Source organism: Rhinatrema bivittatum, chromosome 1, assembly GCF_901001135.1.
Source record: "Rhinatrema bivittatum chromosome 1, aRhiBiv1.1, whole genome shotgun sequence".
In the NCBI taxonomy this organism is placed as follows: domain Eukaryota; kingdom Metazoa; phylum Chordata; class Amphibia; order Gymnophiona; family Rhinatrematidae; genus Rhinatrema; species Rhinatrema bivittatum.
Genome location: NC_042615.1, coordinates 222,556,302 through 222,577,678, shown reverse-complemented (window position 1 = coordinate 222,577,678; position 21,377 = coordinate 222,556,302). Strand labels below are relative to the sequence as shown.

General features: G+C 39.5%; 1 protein-coding gene across 1 annotated transcript in view; it reads left to right on the top strand.

The window, feature by feature from the left end:
* The window catches only part of HTT (huntingtin), a 797,032-nt gene that overhangs the window by 51,850 nt on the left and 723,805 nt on the right, over positions 1-21,377 (top strand). Inside the window, exons 4-5 of the mRNA XM_029606726.1 lie at positions 7,415-7,474; positions 18,794-18,873. Of these exons, the coding sequence (XP_029462586.1) occupies positions 7,415-7,474; positions 18,794-18,873 (140 nt within the window). The remainder of the gene's footprint in view (positions 1-7,414; positions 7,475-18,793; positions 18,874-21,377) is intronic.

Below are 21,377 nucleotides of genomic sequence, written 5' to 3'. Positions count from 1 at the left end.
TCTATATCTCTACATGAACACCGACCAGCCACTTCCTTATTTAGCCCTTCAGGATAGACCGTACTTATATTAAAGATCCAACGTTGCTCACTTCTGTAACAGTTGTAGGTTAACATCACCACCTCTCTCATTCCAGCTCATTACTTCCAATACAATGCACAGCAACTCCTCAAACTGATGTCCTGCCTCTAGCAAAATAAGTTTTGAAATTGACTGCACAAAACACTTTGTTTATGATACATGAGGGGTGTAAGCCAGTATTGATTTGGATAATAATCAGTTTGGAAAAGTCTTTAAGTAATAACTTTTTTCTGTATTAATTTAAAATGTAATTACTTAAAGATGCAGAATTTTAAATATTTTGAGCAGAGTTTCCCTAGAAATTCACTGTAAGAGTGTCCCTTCCACTCGCTCTTCCTACTCTCCTGGCCACTTTGCCCTCTCAGGCCCCAGCTCCTCCACCTGCCAGTAATTCTCTCCTCCACCTCTAGGCTCAACCGCTTCCACTCCATCGCCAGTCCCAGAGTTTTCACCCCGTTCTCAGTACTGCCCCTCACACAGGCTCCCTCTGTCTCTCCCTCTCTCTAATACATAGACACACACCCTCATACAGTCTCTCTCTCTCTCTCTCTCTCTCTCTCATACATACTCCTTCACAATCTCCTCATTTATGCTCCCTCTCTCTGAAACCCACACTCAAGCATTCCCCTCCCCCCCCCCCGCTCTCTTATCTCCCATGTGCACACTCCGCGGCACATGGAGGCCTTCCATCTTCGCCGTGAACGGAGCATATCCTGTTGCATGCTGGGGTCTCCTGTGCTATTTTCTGTGCAGAAAATGGCAATTCTGCGCAGGGAGAGAGTTCTGCGCAAATTCAGAATTCCCCCAGGGCTAACACATTGGAGCCATTCTCTTATGAACCTAAGCATGCTTATTCCTCCTTTCTGATTCAGGTCTCACTGTATCTTAACGCCATGGCAGCATACCATGATCAGGTGGACAGTAAGCCAATCTCTATTCATCCTCTAATATCTAAATTCATGAAGGGGCTGTGGCATTTCCCCACCGCTGGTGCAGAAACCACTGGTTCCATGGGACTTGAATGTTGTCCTATCTCAGCTCATGAAGCCTATTATTTAAGTCGTTAGTCAGCTTCTCCTAAGTTCTTGACAGCAGAAGAGTCAGCAAATTCCAAGAACTTGTTCACTATCCACCATTCATGCAGTTTTTTCACAATAGGGTGGTCCTCTGACCTCACCTGAAGTTTGTATTGAAGTCATCTCGACTTTTCATATTAATCCATCATGTTACCTACCTTCTTTCCAAGACTTCATGCCCATGAAAGGGAGGAAACCCTTCATACTTTGGATTGCAAAAAAGCCTTGGCTTATTACAAGAAACAAATTGGCTGTTTAGTCAAGCTTCTCAGTTATTTGTGCCATACAAGCCTAGACGCACGAGTCACCAAGCATATGTTGTTCAGTTGGATAGCAGAATGCATTCAACACTGCTTTATCCTAGCAGATTTACAGATCACAGACTCTGTCAAAGCTCATCAAATAAGAGCTATGGCCTCTTCCCATGCTCATCTACATTGCAAAACTGCAACTTGGTTGTCAGTTTACACCTTCACTCCCCATCACTGTCTCGACAACCTCTCAAGGACTAATAGTAAAGGGCAGTTTTGCGTAACCTGTTCTTACAGTAGTCTACTCTTCATAGTGGAGTTCAGGTTGCTTATTCAGTAGATGCTCTACTGCACCCCTAGACTGGGTCTCCTAACATGTAATGGTTAATTCAGCCTGCTTATCTATGGAAAAAGCAAGTTTGCTTTCCATAAAAAGTGTTATCTGTAGATAGCAGAATGAATTAGTCTTGGAATACCCACCTGCCTTCCTGGAGAGTTGACTACATAGCTAAATTTAGCTTTGATATAGACTGCGGAGGCTCATGAAGCAATGTCCATGTGGGAACTCCCGCATGTGCTCAGAGCTTTAAAGCTCTTCTAGCTTTTGGAGAGATGAGTCCATTTGGTGCAGCCGGATGACATCACCTCACACATAATGGCTAATTCATCCTGCTATCTATGAAAACCACTGTTTATAGTAAGCAAATTTTCTGAATAATTGTGAGTTAGTCTGTTTGGAAAGAGCATACATTTATAAATTTTATCAGAAATTGGTTAGGTAATGAGGCAGAGAATGAATCAGTGGGGCCCACTTTGAAGGACTGGTGTCCAATAGGGTGACAAAATGGGTGCTAGACCCAGTTGTCTTTAATATTTTTGTAAGTGATATTATGGGAAGGGCTAGAATGGAATATGTACTTGTTCATGTCATCTACAAACATTTGCAAGAGAGTAGACTTGGCTGGGGTGTAGATAAAATGAAAGATGACTTTAAAGTGAGGCTGACAAATTCTTCCAGTTTTTTAATCTTTCTAAAATAATAAAATCATTCATCTGGCTTTCAGAAATTCAAGAGATACATTTTGAGGTTTATGTAATAAAGGATTTCTTCCATTTAGTCTTTATGGGAAAAATGCTTACTAAATATGGCTTTGAGAGGGGGGTAAATGGTTACCAAAAAGGAAAGGGATCTGAGGATTGTTGTCTATGATGACAAGAAAATAACCAATAAATGCTACAAAACAGGCCGATACATTAAAGGGCCCGCGGAAAAGAGGTGCTAGGGACACTAGCGCCTCTTTTTGGACAGGAGCGGCAGCTGTCAGCGGGTTTATAGTAGATGCTCAATTTTGCCGGCATCGTTTCTCAAACCCGATGACAGCCATGGGTTTGGAAACCAGACACCTGCAAAATTGAGCGTTCGGTTTTCAACCCGTGGGCTGACTTTAATTTTTTTTTTTAATTAACTTTTTTTAACTTTTGGGACCTCCGACTTAATATCGCCATGATATTAAGTTGGAGGGTGCACAGAAAAGCAGTTTTTTTTTTTTTTTTTTTTATTAAAGAGTCAAAGATAATACATGACTTATAAATTGCATTTCTATGGCATATTTAACATTTAGTCTCCATCCATTTGACTTCGATAGCCATAATAATAATGATGATGATAATACTAATACTAATCATTAACGCCTACCTTTGGGTAGGCGCTAATTTCTTAAAGTAAAATGTGCAGCTTGGCTGCACATTTTACTTACTGTATCACGCGGGAATGACTAATAATTTTTTCCCCTGAAGTTACTTGTAAGACTCTTTAATTGTTTAATTTATAATATTGTTAATTTCAATTATTTAATCTTCGGATGTAACCTCTGTTTTTCTTCAGTTTTCTGTTAAATGTAACATGTTATAACTGTAAACCAGGGGTGAAGGCTGATAGCTATACCTCGGTATAGAAAACCTCTCTAAATAAATAAATAGGGCCATCAACATGCATTTGCATGTTGCGGGCGCTGTTAGTCTCGGGGGGGGGGGGGGGGGGGGGTTGGATGCGCTTTTTCGACGCGCTATTACCCCTTACTGAATAAAGGGTAAAGCTAGCGCGTCGAAAACGCGCCTCCAAATGCGGGTTAACAGTGCGCTCCATCGGATCGCACTGTACTGTATCGGCCTGCAAGTGAGGAAGGCTGTACCCTGGTACATAAGGAGATTTATCACTAGTAGGAGGAGAAAGATATTACTTCTACTATTTTTTGGCAAGACTGCACCTTGAGTATTTTCTAGTTCTGGAGACCATGTTTGAAAATGGATTTTGAGAAAATGGAGTTTATTAAAAGCACAGCCATTGAAATGGAGCATTCAAATATCTAACAGGTACCAGAATGTAGCATTTTCATAGAATCTGAAGGTACAGGACAATGGGGGCGTGGGTCATATAAATCTGGAGAGAGGCTTAAAAGAAATGTGAGAAAATATCTTTCACTCAGTGTGATGGAAATCTGGAAGAGAGATTGGTTCAATAGGATCTATAACTACACAGTAGGCAGATACAAAGTGATAGACAAGTTAGATCAAATAGCCCTTTTCTGTCAGCATTTTTTAGCTTTTAATTACTGTAGCCTACTTTATGAAGGAAAAAAAAACCTTATGAGATCTGTGTGTGTGTGCGCACATGCACTAAATTTTCAGGTCATGACAGAGTAGGCATAAGGATCCTGACAAAAGTGGCTTTTTTTTTTTTTCCCCCTCCAGATCCACATGTGAACATGGATATATTTGTGTCCCAGAACATAGGCCTTTTTAGTTTTGGGTTGGACTTCAGAATTGGTCAATCTGTTTTTCTGGTTTCCACTGGAAACTATCCTAGCTATTCAGGATTAATAGAATTGAACTTTAATTAAATTTGAAAAATGTATGCATAGCCTGATCTTCAATTCTAATTAACCACCATGGTGGATTTCATTCTTAGCAGTTAATTACAGACCATTTTTTCATAATTTTATTACCTTCAGATGACGTTTTAAAGAATTGTCCATTTTTGTGTTTCATTTTTTTCCTTTAATGAATGTCAGAACTGCTTATATATTAACATTTTTTAAAATTGCAACCACAACAAATAGGTAATTTCTCATTCATGATAAGAACATAAGAAATAGCATTCTAGGTCCTTGGGAGTCCAGCATGCTGTCTCTGGTAGTGGGCAATCCTGGTTGTTTTGAAGTAGTTCCCACCACATACTACCGGGGTGATCCATTCCCTGTTGTTCACATCCAGCTTCTGGCAGCAAGAGGTGGTATTCCCCCAAGTCTGCTTAGATTATATTGCATTTTTATATGCATTTAATTGTAAACAGCCATGATCGTTGGAGTGTGCAGTTTAAAAATAATTATAAATAAATAGTTGTTAATGGGCCTATCCTCCAGAAACTTGTCCCAACCCTTTTTAAACTTCACTGTACTACATGCTTGACCACATCCTCCAGCAACAAATTTCACAGCTTCATTGTGCATTAACAGAAAACAAAATACTTTTTATATTTTATTTAAATCTGCTACTTGTATTCTGGAATGTTTTCTAGTCCTAGTATTGTTTGATAGAGTAAATAACCATTCCCAATTAACTTCTAGACCCACTCGTTATTTTGTAAACCTGTCCCTTCTCTTTTTGCTTTACCTGTTAAACCTTTCTTCGTGAGGGAGCTGCTCCATTCCCATAATCAGTCTTTTGTTGTTCTCTGTACTTTTCCTTGTCCTGCTATGTATTTGTTGAGATTGTGTGACTAGAACTGCACAAAATAATTGATTGTTCACAGCCTGATATATACTTTTCCAGCCAAATGTTGCTCGTGTTCTTCTCTGTAAATGTATGTGCCTAACAAGTGTTAAATAATTATTTTTATCATTCATAAGCATGTCCTATCTCATTACAGTATTTCATTTTTATCTTAAAATTACTGATAAGGCTATAAGATGTGATTTTGCTCTAAGTCTATGGCAAATGTCTGTGGGGGGCCTAATAAACACAAAAATATTGGCTCATTTAAAGCTATATGTTCATAAACTCCCTGAATTAAATCATAGGTTTTCTGATTTGCAGTTGGTGTACTTATATCATCCTCAGTTACTTAAAAACTCTTCCTAAATGTGGCACAATATCTATAACCAATTTTGCCTTAAAATAGTATTTCTTGGGCTAGCACTGTGGCTTGGGTTGCGGTATTTGTACACAAGTAGCAAAGGATCTTTGTGTGAAACTCAGTGTTCTGACATGTTAGGTGGGCTGGGGGAAATGGCTCTTGACCTTTACTTTTCAATATATTTATAAATGATCTGGAAAGAAATATGACAAGTGAGGTAATCAAATTTGCAGATGGTACAAAATTGTTCAGAGTAATTAACTCACAAGCAGATTGTGATAAATTGCAGGAAGACCTTGTGAGGCTGGAAAATTGGGCATCAAAATGGCAGATGAAATTTAATGTGGACAAGTGCAAGGTGATGCATATAGGGAAAAATAACCCATACTATAGTTACACAATGTTAAGTTCCATATTAGGTGCTACTAATCAAGAAAGATCTAGGCATCATAGTGGATAACACATTGAAATCGTTGGCTCAGTGTGCTGCGGCAGTCAAAAAAGCAAACAGAATGTTGGGAATTATTAGAAAGGGAATGGTGAATAGAACAGAAAATGTCATAATGCCTCTGTATCGCTCCATGGTGAGACCAGACCGCACCTTGAATACTGTGTACAATTCTGGTCGCCGCATCTCAAAAAAGATATAATTGCGATGGAGAAGGTACAGAGAAGGGTGACCAAAATGATAAGGGGAATGGAACAGCTCCCCTATGAGTAAAGACTAAAGAGGTTAGGACTTTTCAGCTTGGAGAAGAGACGGCTGAGGGGGGATATGATAGAGGCGTTTAAAATCATGAGAAGTCTAGAACGGGTAGATGTGAATCGGTTTTTTACTCTTTTGATTAATTGAAAGACTAGGGGGCACTCCATGAAGTTAGCATGTGGCACATTTAAAACAAATCGGAGAAAGTTCTTTTTCACTCAACGCACAATTAAACTCTTTGTTGCCAGAAGATGTGGTCGTGCAGTTAGTATAGCTGTGTTTAAAAAAGGATTGGATAAGTTCTTGGAGGAGAAGTCCATTACCTGCTATTAAGTTCACTTAGGGCCTGATTTTAAAAAGCATTTACTCGAGTAAAAACCAGGTTTACTGGAGTAAATTCATTTTACTTGAGTAAGTGGGTTTTTGAAAATTGCTACAATATATGCCATTGACTTGCCTATAGGATTTACTCACATAAGTGAACTTTGCTTGAGTAAATGGCTTTTGAAAATTGCTACAATAGTAGCTACATTTACGCATGTAACTCCTTTTGAAAATTACCCCCTTAGAGAATAGCCACTGCCATTAGCAATGGTAACATGGAATAGACTTAGTTTTTGGGTACTTGCCAGGTTCTTATGGCCTGGATTGGCCACTGTTGGAAATAGGATGCTGGGCTTGATGGACCCTTGGTCTGACCCAATATGGCATGTTTTATGTTCTTCTATCCTTGCTAACCATAAAGCACTGTGAGGGCAAGACTGAGGTCAATGGTTTTGGGCAGTGGCGAGGGTACCTGAGTTGTCTGGACATATAATTTGGTGTGAGGAATGAATATATGGAGAAGGAAATAGGATATAAAAATATATCTTGCTATTTTTCATTTAAACTTTTTTTTTTTTTTTTTTACTTTCAGCTATTTCAAACACTTTAGTGTTTTTGTAGTGTGATTTGCCAAGAATAGCTATACAGTTGAATAGTTCATTAAACAAATTATTTCCTTTTTAATTGACTTTTTCCATGTTTGTAGTGATTGCTTAGTAAAGAGAAAATGTTTCATATTTTTGTGAAGAGCTTATTCAGTTTTTCTTTTAATAGATTTATCATTTTGTTTTGCTTTTTTCCTTTTCTTTGTACAATAAATTGCTTTTGCATTTTATTATAGACGCTGATGGATTCCAACCTTCCAAGGCTACAACTGGAGCTTTATAAAGAGATTAAAAAGGTGAACAGACTTCCTTCTTGTTTTTATCTTTGAAATTGTTTCAGTATCAGAACAAAATAGCAGGCCAGGTTTATTGTGTGACTATACCTTTTACAGGAATAAAAAATACCTGGCATGCAACTGAGTGGGTGAAAAAGAGGGTAGCTTGAGAAGACTCAAGAATGGAGGAAGAAGAACTTTATGAAAAATGATTTTAGGTAATCTTAGTTCACCCCTCACATTCTGTTTCCTTCCAGAGCCTTGCTACCACTGTGGCATGTGTGCTGTGCAAGGCTTACATTTTGGGGGAACAGCCAGGGACGCAAGTTCCGGCACTTTTCAGGCTTAAGTGGCAGAGTAGCAGGCCTATTCTTTTCCAGCCCCTTCCCTCCAGGCATCCTGCAGGGAAGAGAAGGGGAGGATATGAACCTGGAGCACACAGAGAAGAGAACAGTTACTGTGCTCCTGTGACACTTACTCCTTACCGTTAAACTTCATAAAATGATCCATATATAGATCTTGCTGCTCTTTGATTTCTGTGTTTAAATTCATAGATTTAAAATGTGAATACATTAATTTTCTTGTTATCTTAGTCCTTGTTAGATATTATGATAAACTTCATCTTCATTATCATAGTCCTTGTTTATTGCACACAGTTGGTATTCAAATATGATACAGACTAGTTTTATAAAGGCAGAGACAGGGTGGGAGTTACTGGTGGTTCATGGAGTGAGGTGTTATACAAGAGTTTGGTTAGAACAACAGGTGAAGGGGGGGAAGTGACGTCACGCGGGCTGATGGCAGCCTGAGAGGAGAGCTCCGGCCCCGATCACCCTAAAAACAGCTCCCTACAAAGCAAACAGCACTTGAAAAGATGCGAAATCGCTGCCACTGAGACCGCACACGAGGAGCATGTCAATGAGGAAAAAATACCCCGATTTAAAAAAATTTTTCCTACGATTCTGCAGCACTGCAAAATACCGGGGAGATGGAGGAGGAGAGGGAAAAAGAAAATGGTGCTGGCTTAGGCTCACCGGCAGCAGTTGTGGCGGAGTTCTGCGGGACTGACCCTAAAGCAGGGGACGCTCTGTCCAGGGAGGACTTTCAGTAATGGTTTGGTGCCATACATGCAGATATAAGCCAATTAAAGCAAGGGCTCAAAAATATTGTGGCAGAACTGAGGGCTGACTACACAGAACTGGGAAACCGGGTGGAAGCGCTTGAAACCCATCAGGAGGAACGGGATTACAGCAAGAACTCCAACATATTAATGATGGAACTATCAAGTTGAGGGACTGGGTCGAGGACCTGGAAAATTTGTCAAGGCGGGGGAACCTGCGAATTCGAGGAGTACCAGAAGAACCTGCGTATATGGATTGCCAAAAGGTGGTCTTGAATATTTGCAGTCAGATCTTGTCCCCTTAGGCGATATTGGAGGAGCCTACCACAATAAAGCTAGCTAGAGCCCACAGAGCGCTCGCAAAACCCCGGAATGGCCAATCCCGTGATATTGTGGTTTGCTTTCATGAGTATGCGGTAAAGAGCAAATCATGAAACAAACACGGACACTGTGCGATCTACGCTGGCATGTTCACAAAATTGAACTGTTCCAGGATCTGTCTCCGGTACCGATTAAAAAAAAAAAAAAAGAAGAGATTTCGGGAAGTAGTACAGGCGTTGTGCGCCAGGAATCATAAATATAAGTGGCTGTTTCCTTTCGGATTGATATTCACTATCAATGGAATTTCAAGAGTCCGAACCGTGGAGGAAGCAAGGACAATTATGATTGCAGCAGGTATACCGGTAGGCCCTAACACTACGGTGAGCCCCTCTAACGATTCTTTGCAAAAGGACCCTAGTGCTCGCTGGCAAAGAGTCTCCTACGGCAGAAAGAGACTGCGTCGTCAATCGGACGATGGGAAGGCCTAGTGGGATAGTGAGACTTGAAGCAAAACTGGGTAGTTGAGATCTCAATTCGTGAGGGCTCAGGACCAGGTGCAGGTCATCTTGAAGCCAGCGCACTTGAGCTTTAAAGATTGACTTTCACCAGTTCAACGTGAAAATTTGTTTTATTGTGGTACAATTGATATGACTAATATCTTGTTAGTAGGGAGGGAAAAGTTTAAAGAAAAGTTTTATTTATTTAAAACTTTTCTATACCGTCATTAAGTTAGATAATCATCACAACGGTTTACAGCAAGGCACGCTAATGAAAATGTGAGTGGTATAGATTACAAATTAATCATGTGCCATCATAGTGCGGTAACAATTCATTTAAAAAAAATGTTATGATATTGGAGCGGGGGGGGGTGGCTGTGATTTCTTCCGGGGCTGAGGGTAAACTGGTGCCATCGTTCCTCAAAGAAGTGGAGTGTATAGCGGACGAGGGAGGGAAAGGGAAGGGGGGAACTCACTGAGCAGGATTTGCTAGTTGCTCTATCCATACTTTCCACGGGTTGGCTCAATATAGGTACTAAGCCACGATGCTTGAAACCTATCCAAATAGGTGGTACACTGCCTCCACAGATTGTTATTAGGAATATTCAGTGGGGGGAACGAGGCTATCACAGATGAGATGGGTTCCTTAAAAATCTTATCATGGAATGTTAAAGGTTTGAATACGTATGTTAAACGTAAGAAATTGCTACATGATGCAGTTAGAGCAAAGGCAGATATACTTTTATGTCAGGAAACACATTTAAGAAAACATGAGAGACTGATGTTATCACACAAATTCCCTACATAGTATTTTGCCTCTGCCTCTAAAGCTTCTAAATATACTGGGGTGGGGATACTGTTCGCACAAAATTTGGCAGTGGAGGTCTGTTCTGTGATCCGGCATGAGGAAGGTCGATTCATTGTGGTGAAATTTAAGTTGGGAAAAGATATGTATACATTAATGAACATATATGCTCCGAATACAAATCAAGGGATTTTTTTTTTGAGAAATTATCTAAATTTAAAACAATGGGCCGATGGCTTCTTGATAATATTAGGGGATTTCGATATTACCAATTACCCATTTCTAGATAACGGTGGACTTGAGGGAGGGCCTACCAAGAGGAGCAGGAGGGCTTTAAAATCTCTTATCACTGATTGTGACCTTCTTGATGTCTGGCGTTTATACCATCTCACTGAGAGAAACTACACATTTTTCTCCAAAGCGCACAATGTGAACTCTAGATTTGAATTTTTTCTTGGTAGATAAGTCTCTGGTTAACAAAGTGTCAGACTCGGGGATACATGAGATCACATGGTCTGACCATGCTGCAATATGGCTTTCATTAGCAGGACTGGGGGTCTCCCAGGGGCAGAGAATCTGGCGTTTGAATGAAAGTATTCTGGATGATGACACTTATTGCTCTAATTTAGCAAGGGAAATGGAGGAATACTCGGAGGCAAATGACACTGGGGACATATCAAAAGGTACCTTCTGGAACTGTTTCAAAGCAGTGGCGAGAGGAAAAATTATTGCGAGGGCCTAGTTAAGGAAGAGCGTAGGTGCAAACTTCTGTCGAGTATAGCACGGTTAGAGCTTAGACATAAAAGGCAAGAGGACACACGGGTGGGGATCAAACTAGAAGATAAGGCCATTGCAGAAAAACTAAATTAATTCTTTGCTTCCATGTTTACTAATGAGGATGTTGGGGAGATACCAGTTCCGGAGATGGTTTTCAGGGGTGATGAGTCAGACGAACTGAACGAAATCACTGTGAACCTGGAAGATGTAGTAGGCCAGATTGACAAACTAAAGAGTAGCAAATCACCTGGACCGGATAGTATGCATCCTAGGGTACTGAAGGAACTAAAAAATGAAATTTCAGACCTATTAGTAAAAATTTGTAACCTATCATTAAAATCATCCATTGTACCTGAAGACTGGAGGGTGGCCAATGTAACCCCAATATTTAAAAAAGGCTTCAGGGGTGATCCGGGTAACTATAGACCAGTGAGCCTGACTTCAGTGCCGGGAAAAATAGTAGAAACTATTCTCAAGATCAAAATCGTAGAGCATATAGAAAGACATGGTTTAATGGAACACAGTCAACATGGATTTACCCAAGGGAAGTCTTGCCTAACAAATCTGCTTCATTTTTTTGAAGGAGTTAATAAACATGTGGATAAAGGTGAACCGGTAGATGTAGTGTATTTGGATTTTCAGAAGGCATTTGACAAAGTCCCTCATGAGAGGCAGAAAACTAAAAAGTCATGGGTTAAGAGGTGATGTCCTTTTGTGGATTACAAACTGGTTAAAATCAGGAAACAGAGAGTAGGATTAAATGGTCATTATTCTCAGTGGAAAAGGGTAAACAGTGGAGTGCCTCAGGGATCTGTACTTGGACTAGTGCTTTTCAATATATTTATAAATGATCTAGAAAGGAATATGACGAGTGAGGTTCTCAAATTTGCGGATGATACAAAATTATTCAGAGTAGTTAAATCACAAGCAGACTGTGATACATTACAGGAGGACCTTGCAAGACTGGAAGATTGGGCATCCAAATGGCAGCTGAAATTTAATGTGGACAAGTGCAAGGTGTTGCATATAGGGAAAACTAACCCTTCCTGTAGTTACACAATGTTAGGTTTCATATTAGGAGCTACCACCCAGGAAAAAGATCTAGGCATCATAGTGGATAATACTTTAAAATCATCAGCTCAGTGTGCTGCAACAGTCAAAAAAGCAAACAGAATGTTAGGAATTATTAGGAAGGGAATGGTTAATAAAACAGAAAATGTCATAATGCCTCTGTATCGCTCCATGGTGAGACCGCACCTTGAATACTGTGTACAATTCTGGTTGCCGCATCTCAAAAAAGATATAGTTGCGATGGAGAAGGTACAGAGAAGGGCAACCAAATGATAAAGGGAATGGAACAGCTCCCCTATGAGGAAAGGCTGAAGAGGTTAGGGCTGTTCAGCTTGGAGAAGATGGCTGAGGGGGGGATATGATAGAGGTCTTTCAGATCATGAGAGGTCTTGAACGAGTAGATGTGAATCGGTTATTTACACTTTCGAATAATAGAAGGACTAGGGGGCATTCCATGAAGTTAGCAAGTAGCACATTTAAGACTAATCGGAGAAAATTCTTTTTCACTCAACGCACAATAAAGCTCTGGAATTTGTTGCCAGAGGATGTGGTTAGTGCAGGTAGTGTAGCTGGGTTAAAAAAAGGTTTGGAGAAGTTATTGGAGAAGTCCATTAACTGCTATTAATCAAGTTTACTTAGGGAATAGCCACTGCTATTAATTGCATCAGTAGCATGGGATCTTCTTAGTGTTTGGGTAATTGCCAGGTTCTTGTGGCCTGGTTTGGCCTCTGTTGGAAACAGGATTCTGGGCTTAATGGACCCTTGGTCTGACCCAGTTATGATGGTAAATAACTTAATGACAGTATATAAAAACTTTTAAATAAATAAAATAAATTTCTTATGTTCTTATCTTATTAATTACAGTTTAAATAATATATACTGTTTAAGTAGCTTCTATCATATTTTCTAGGGATCTTTAAGGGTAAAATAGTAGTAATGCGTTGCAATTTTAAATTCTTCTCTTTCGTCTCTGCTTTGACACTTACTTCAAATCATCCTGATGGGCCAAGTCAGGGTAAACGGGGAGACAAAATGCAGCAATGACTTCTTCTCTTTGATTTTCTTCTTCTCCAAGGATTGCTAAATAAATAGCACCCTTTAATAATTTCTCACTACTTTAAGAATGAAGTTAGGAACAAGTGTCTCTTTCTGATTGGATGTTTGATCGAGTCCTTTTTTTCATGAAAGTACTTTGTTTACCAGTCCTTCATGAATAGCCACACTATAAAATGCTGCTAGCCAGAAATGGTCATGGGTATTTTGTACCACATAGCAACAAATATCCATCTGCAGTATTTTTAAACTGATCAATGACTGCATCTTTGTCTGATGGACAGCAGCATATGGCATAGTATTTCAAATCCTCAGCAATTCTTGTCAATCTTCCATTGTAGTGTATTTAAAGAAATGCAGAATTCTTCAGCCCTGTTTTTGATTAAACAGTCATTTTTAATATTTGTGTGTCAATGCAACAAACACAAGAATCAATTACTCCATCATTCTACACAGAACAGAAAGAGCAATAGCTTGTGCATGGTTCTGGAAAAACATTTTGTTTGTGGCAGGGTTGGCCAACAATTGTCCTCAAGAGCCACAAAAAGGCCATGTTTTCAAGATATCTACAAGGAATATGCATGAGAGAGATTTGCATACAATGGCAGTGATAAATACAAATTTCTCTCATGTATATTCATTGTGTATATTTGATTTATATTCCACTTTTCAGGCCTATTTGTGGCTTGTGAGGACTAGAGTTGGCCATCCCTGATTTATGGCATGAATGCAAGAAGAAAGATGGTTGGTCAATAATGATTACAGCAAGAAACATAGAAATGATGATTTTTGAGTCATAGGGAAAACAGGAAACTAGTACTGAAGCATTTTTGCTACCTGATAATAGCAAAACAGTGCAAAATAATTTTAAAAAAGCAAATTACAGGTAAGCTAACATGAGGGTTCTTAAATCTAGAAAAAAACTTGACAGTACTTTAGTGTATTGGATTTCACATATCTAGTAGTTGGCATTGTTCTCATACTTTGCTCCCTTCTCCACTAATTTTTAACCGGAAAGTGATATCCTGCAATATTTTAAAGATTTCTATTTGTACACTTTTAATTTTTTAATTTTTTTTTTTTTTTTTTATAACATTCATTTCTTAGTTCCTGTTGGCAGATATGGTACCTCAGTCAGACGCTATCCTGGTCCATTTTTTTTTTTTTTTTTATCTTCCCTTCTAGTCCTGCTACCAGCAGTGTTCAACAGGCCTTCTGATAGGATCTGCTGGGACATTTAAAGAATCCTTCTCAGTGGAATATCTCTCTGCCTTTTTAAAGAAAAGATATCAAATATAAAACAGAGGACTCGGCACAAATTTAATGCCCATAAATTTTCAAATGATTTTTATTCCCAACAAATTTTTTATGTTTTTAATTAGAACCCACATGTGCTACAAACTTCATATATTAAAACCCATCAACGACGCATTAACATACTATCACCATTCATACCATTCATACATATAAAATCACCCCAATACCTATAGAACATCACATAAACACTATAAATATATACCTATACCGTCCAATGTTAATATGCCCAACCCAGCACAATTATCCCAAAATTAATACACATAAAACATACAAAAATTTATATATTGGCTGAACGCCTAAATACAAGATATCTCAAATTTACAATCATGTATTGTATATATGCTGGACATATATGTTCGTTGTTATACACACAGAATATGTATTCTCTTTGTTGTACACCTTGGTTGTTGTACACCCAACAGGCTACCTGTTTCACCCAAATGAATAGGGCTTCCTCAGGGGACAAGATGTATTATTTAAAAATACTACCACGCCATCTTCTTCTCATTCCCAAATCTCCTCAGTGTGTGTACTCATCGCATTGATGGCAGCGATTTATAAAATATATCAATTGCACATGATCCCGGTCTCTATATCCTAAAAAAATATATAAACAAATCCGACTATGAATAATTAAATTCTTTATCAACGGGTGAATGCACCCTGTACACCACCACCATTTATATAGTACCAACCACATCATCGATTAAATGTTGCTCATAACCAAAAGCTCTTAATGAATTCAGCGTGATTCAACAGTCCAAAGACAATCCTTCAAGTTACTTCCAATGGACAAACAGTCTCAACTGCATCAACCCCGATAACTTTTTCTTCAAGCTTCATAGATTGTTCACCTACATAATATCAATAAGAAATATCTACCAATGAAATGTTTAAGGAGAAGGCACAAAAGATGCGCTGTTCAAAAATCCCTACAGCGTGATATAATACATGTGCATACAAATCCATCATTAGAAATACAATCTCAACACATACGCAGTTAAATAGACTGTCTTACCATGGTTTGTAAATGCTGCATTATCAAAGCATCATAGGTATTTATTATTGCTTCCTCCGGTACCGATGTTAACCTGTATCACTAGACCGCACGCCGACTCCTACGTAGAATACCTGCCGTGCACGCTTATCCTTACACATTTAAACTATCCCAAAACCAATGGGATGATCAGCGTGACTACGTTAGGCTGCACTGACGTGCTTAGCTCGTGACTACATTACGCTTCACTGGCGTGCTGAGCTTACCTTGCCTAATACATTTAAACTATCCAAAACTCAAACTAATCCTCAACGTGCTTACGCACGATCTCTCTGACATACTGCATTCACCTTCCCTACCATGATTCTCACCATGCCTACTCACAATCTTTCTGACATACTGCTTTCACCTTCCCTGTTATTACTGCAGTTTAAACCTATGCAAATTGTAAACGTGGTTACACAAATTCATGCTAAACCAATCTATCTAACAAGCACTTAAGGTTTATTTGATGCTAGCAAAGAAATCCCGTACTGTCAAGTGCCATAGAAGGCTTCCCATTCAATGGCATCATTTAATCCACACGGATGAACAGTATTCCAACTGAAAATGTATCGCTGTTCCACTTTTCGCAAAATGTTACTAATGTCGCCTTGTTGGCATATGGAGCACTGCTGAACAACGAAAAATCTTAACGCTTCAATGTCATGATTAAAAGCTTGCCAATGGGCTACCAATGGGGCCCCTATTTTGCCCGTACGTATTCTGCTTTTATGTTCAATAATCCTATATTTAATTGGTCTTCTGGTATGTCCAATATACAGTAATTTACAAGGGCATAAAATCGCATAAATCACCATACTGGAAACACATGAAAATTTACCTTTCAAAATGAATGGATAAGGCAAATGAGGTAATTGATATTCCCTAATTTCCAAAACATTACTACACACAGAGCAGTCACCACATTTACTCTGTCCACCCTCTTCATGGTTCTCAATATTGCCTGACTTAGATAACAATGCCCTTATATTAGATCCTCTACGCATAGAAAAAATAGGCGGTTCCTCGAAACCTGGCAAAGCCTGCAATATTTGCCAATGTTTCAAAATGCACTGTTTTATGCGATGTGTCTTAGTTGAAAATGGAAGTGTGCAGATCGGTCGTCTGATGTCATCATTAAAGCTAGAAGAGAACAAATTGTCTCGATCGGCGTATAACGCCCGTTTATACGCACGCTTGATAGTCTTAAGAGGATAACCTCTCTCTTTAAATTTTTCAATAAGTCCTTCAGCACAGGTCTTATAATCATTTTTAGTAGAACAAATGCGTCTATAACGGAGGAATTGACTAATCGGGATACTCTCCCTTAAATTCTTAGGATGAAAACTGTTAAAGTGGAGAGTGGTGTTTCTATCTGTGGGTTTGATGTATATAGAAGTACTCAGCCTGTTATTATGAATTGAGACCATAGTATCCAAATATGGTAATTGATGGTAACTTGACTGCACAGTAAATTGCAAGTTCAAATCACATCCATTCATATATAGGATAAATTGAGCTAATAACTGTTCGTCAGCTGTCCAAATAAAAAATAGGTCATCAATGTATCTCCTATAAAGTACAATCTTGCAGAAATACTCGGAAGGATTGTCTTTGGACTGTTGAATCACGCTGAATTCATTAAGAGCTTTTGGTTATGAGCAACATTTAATCGATGATGTGGTTGGTACTATATAAATGGTGGTGGTGTACAGGGTGCATTCACCCGTTGATAAAGAATTTAATTATTCATAGTCGGATTTGTTTATATATTTTTTTAGGATATAGAGACCGGGATCATGTGCAATTGATATATTTTATAAATCGCTGCCATCAATGCGATGAGTACACACACTGAGGAGATTTGGGAATAAGAAGAAGATGGCGTGGTAGTATTTTTAAATAATACATCTTGTCCCCTGAGGAAGCCCTATTCATTTGGGTGAAACAGGTAGCCTGTTGGGTGTACAACAACCAAGGTGTACAACAAAGAGAATACATATTCTGTGTGTATAACAACGAACATATATGTCCAGCATATATACAATACATGATTGTAAATTTGAGATATCTTGTATTTAGGCGTTCAGCCAATATATAAATTTTTGTATGTTTTATGTGTATTAATTTTGGGATAATTGTGCTGGGTTGGGCATATTAACATTGGATGGTATAGGTATATATTTATAGTGTTTATGTGATGTTCTATAGGTATTGGGGTGATTTTATATGTATGAATGGTATGAATGGTGATAGTATGTTAATGCGTCGTTGATGGGTTTTAATATATGAAGTTTGTAGCACATGTGGGTTCTAATTAAAAACATAAAAAATTTGTTGGGAATAAAAATCATTTGAAAATTTATGGGCATTAAATTTGTGCCGAGTCCTCTGTTTTATATTTGATATCTATTCTTCGCAACAGAGTAGTGTGTACTGATTTTTTAAAGAAAAGGGCATTTTTTACTTTTACTTTTACTTTTAGCTGTGTAGGATTTCACAGATTACAGGCATGAGAATATGCAGAGCCAGAGCAAACCATGAGATATTATGAGGCTAATTTTAAAAAACATTTATATCTACTTGTAGTGGTATTAAAAATTGATCTAGAATGCTGTAATGCTGATTTTTATTCCTACTCATATATTAAGAACTTAGATTTTGTTCTCAGTATGTTAGATGGCGTTGGAGAAAACTACAATTTTGTTAACAATCTTTCAGGGTCATTCCTTATTTTGCGATGTGCTGGTATCACATGAGATACCGGCTGCATCAGGGCGGTATTATTAAAATTAAGTGATGGGGAGGAGTGGGGGCGGGGTTATCTTCTGGCAGTGCTGCGTGCAGTAACGTTTTTCACATTATTGTTGGCAGCACTGCGGTGAATAACTACACCTTTTCCCGAGGCACTATGGGGGCGGTAGTGTGCGGTGTGGCTGCACTGTGGCGGGTGAAACCGCACCGCCACGATGCAGCTGGCTGCCCACTATCGCTCCTGCCCCCCCTTCCTTTTTTTTTTTTTGTGACTCATTAATCTGCTATAAATATAGCAGAATTATGAATCTAGGGGATAGATTTTTAAGCAGCCACAGAGTATGCCATAACCACGTCTCCAGGGCTGCTCTATTATCCATAAGCTGGTGAGCAGATCCTGAGTCTCCCAGGCGTTGGGAGCAGGATGCGGATGTGGAGAACTTTGATTTCTTCATGGGCTTAATATGACCTGATTGTTTTTAGTGGTAGGGTAAATGTGGAATCCTATATCTAGAAATACATGTTAATAGGGAAGTATTTGTATGCCATTACAAAGCCTAACAAATTACTTACTGACTCTATCTAGAATGGTGCCCCCCGAAGCCTGCGAGCTGCTCTTTGGAGGTTTGCTGAACTTGCTCATCTTGTTCGGCCTCAGAAGTGCAGGTAATGTCTGCTAACGTTTATTAATTACATTGAGACAAATGACAAATAAAATATATGGTCATATTTTTGTTTTGTTATTATTCTCTTACTAAACCACTGAAGTGTATAAAATAAAAAAAAAATTCCTGGTAATCTCCCTTCTTTGGCCTTATAACTCAATCAGAACTGGTCTTTACTAGCTAGGGTGCTATGAACTTTCATTTGCAGCTATCCATGGTTTATGTATCCATTTTTAACCTACTCTCACCTCTTGCCATATCTCTTATCTAGCCCAGCCATTTTAGTGATAGATCAAGTACCACAGACTATGGATATGCACTCTAGACTTGGTCAGTAGGTGGTACCCTTGTGTGATGGTTGGGGAATTTTTTGTATCTAGGACCTACCTTCATGATATTGACAACCACAATGAAATGCAGAAGCTGGGTTTGGGAAACTAATCCTGATTTCTCAGTGGGCTGGCCTTGCAAATATAACTTATTTAAAGGAAATTTCCTCAATACTGATAAAATGCAAAAATAATCAATTTCTTTTGTCCTTTCTTTGTAATGTGAGGTAGGAACATGGACTTCATATCTAGAGGCATTGGTACCAAACTGTAGCTCACTGCTTTGTAAAATTATTTGTGTACTTTGTATTGAATACATTAATCTTTTGAGATTTTGTCAGTTTTATTACTACTGTTCTTACTTCTCCTTGGACAAGCAGCACAGTATAGCCACACAAGTGGGTGATGTTATCCGAGGGTGCCGAGTCAGGTCATTCTCTCTCAAAGTTCAGACAAAAAACGCTCCCTTTCTGAGTATGCGTGTGAGTTCTTGCACTGCCATCAATGTGTGCATCTGTTACTCATTTTTTGCCTGCCTTGCATGCTGTTGGTTTATTGCTGTCTCCTACTGCTACATCTTTTTTAGAAATTTTGGAAGTTTTTCGATCAATATGAATACTTTCTTCATAGTTTATCTTTTAGCGTAAAAAAAGAGAATTTCTCTTACTTTTTTTTTTGTATAATATTTGTATTGAATTTTCCATTATCAACAAAAACAACAAAAGATAATTGCAATACAACCATTTCTAGCAAAAAGAAGGGTAAGAAAGCATATCAGCAATACAGATGTGTTTCATAATCCATGTTGCCTCTATCCTGTCCCTGCCCCTTATCCGCCCATCTTCCCTCCCTTCTCACCCTCCCGCAAATGATCTTTCTCAGAACTTGGGCTACAGTTGTTCATCTAGTGCAGTGAATGGGCTCCATATACTAGGAAGTCTTTTAATCCCTTTGCCATCAGTTCCCAAGCCCCATGTCTTGGAGAGCAAGCCTATTGTTTCGGCCTGCTATACTGGGACCATAGATATGTCCCCTTCAACCCATCTCATTAGTACACATCTTCATGCAGCACAGAGTCCTTTAATAAAAAAAACATAATCTGTGCCAGATATTTCTTCTGGAATAACCCCCAAGATACATACATCTACCCTATCCAGTATTGACAGATGGAACTTATCCTGGAAGTACTGCCTAATTGAGATCCAAAATTGTTGGATGGGGATGCACTCCCAGAAACTGTGCATGAGTATGGCTCTAAGCTCAGGACATCTGCGGCCACTCGGGCTATCAATACGCTTCATCCTGAAAACCCGTAACAGGGATATCCATATCATGTGCAGTATCCTCTAGGGATGTGCAGAGGGACGCCATACATTGCATTCGTGGTTCGGATTCGTCGGGGAGCAGATATGTTGCATTCGGCCGTATGGCGCCCCGATGTGTTAATACGGCGATTTCTATTCGTGTCCCAGCTAAAATTAAAATTAACTACAACCCCCCACCCTCCTGACCCCCCCCAAGACTTACCAAAACTCCCTGGTGGTCCAGCGGGGAGTCCGGGAGCCATCCCCTGCACTCTTACACCCTCTGTGCCGGTTTCATCATGGCGCCGATAGCCTTTGTCACAGGAGCTACCGGTGCCATTGGTCAGCCCCTGTCACGTGGTCATCGGCGCCATCTTGTGCTCCTACCATGTGACAGGGGCTGACCAATGGTACCGGTAGCCCCTGTGACATAGTATGGGCAAAGGCTATCGGTGCCATTTTGAGTGCTGGCATCGGACTGCTGGAGTGCAGGAGGTCGCTCCAGGACCCCCAGGGACTTTTGGCCAGCTTGGGGGGGGGCCTCCTGACCCCCACAAGACTTGCCAAAAGTCCAGCGGGGGTCTGGGAGCGACCTCCTGCACGCCGGCCGTCCGATGCCAGCACTCAAAATGGCGCCGATCGCCTTTGCCCTCACTATGTCACAGGTACCGGCGGTCAGCCCCGGTGACATAGTGAGGGCAAAGGCGATCGGCTGCCAGTATTCAGCTGTTAAATAAGTCCAATGGTGAATATTCTAGAGTGGCGAAGAAACATCTTTGAGGTCTGGGCAACCTTCTTCCAAAAGCTGCAATTTCCTGTAGTGCACCACATAGTATATGATTTACTAAAGACCTCTCAGCAGAGGGCCAAAC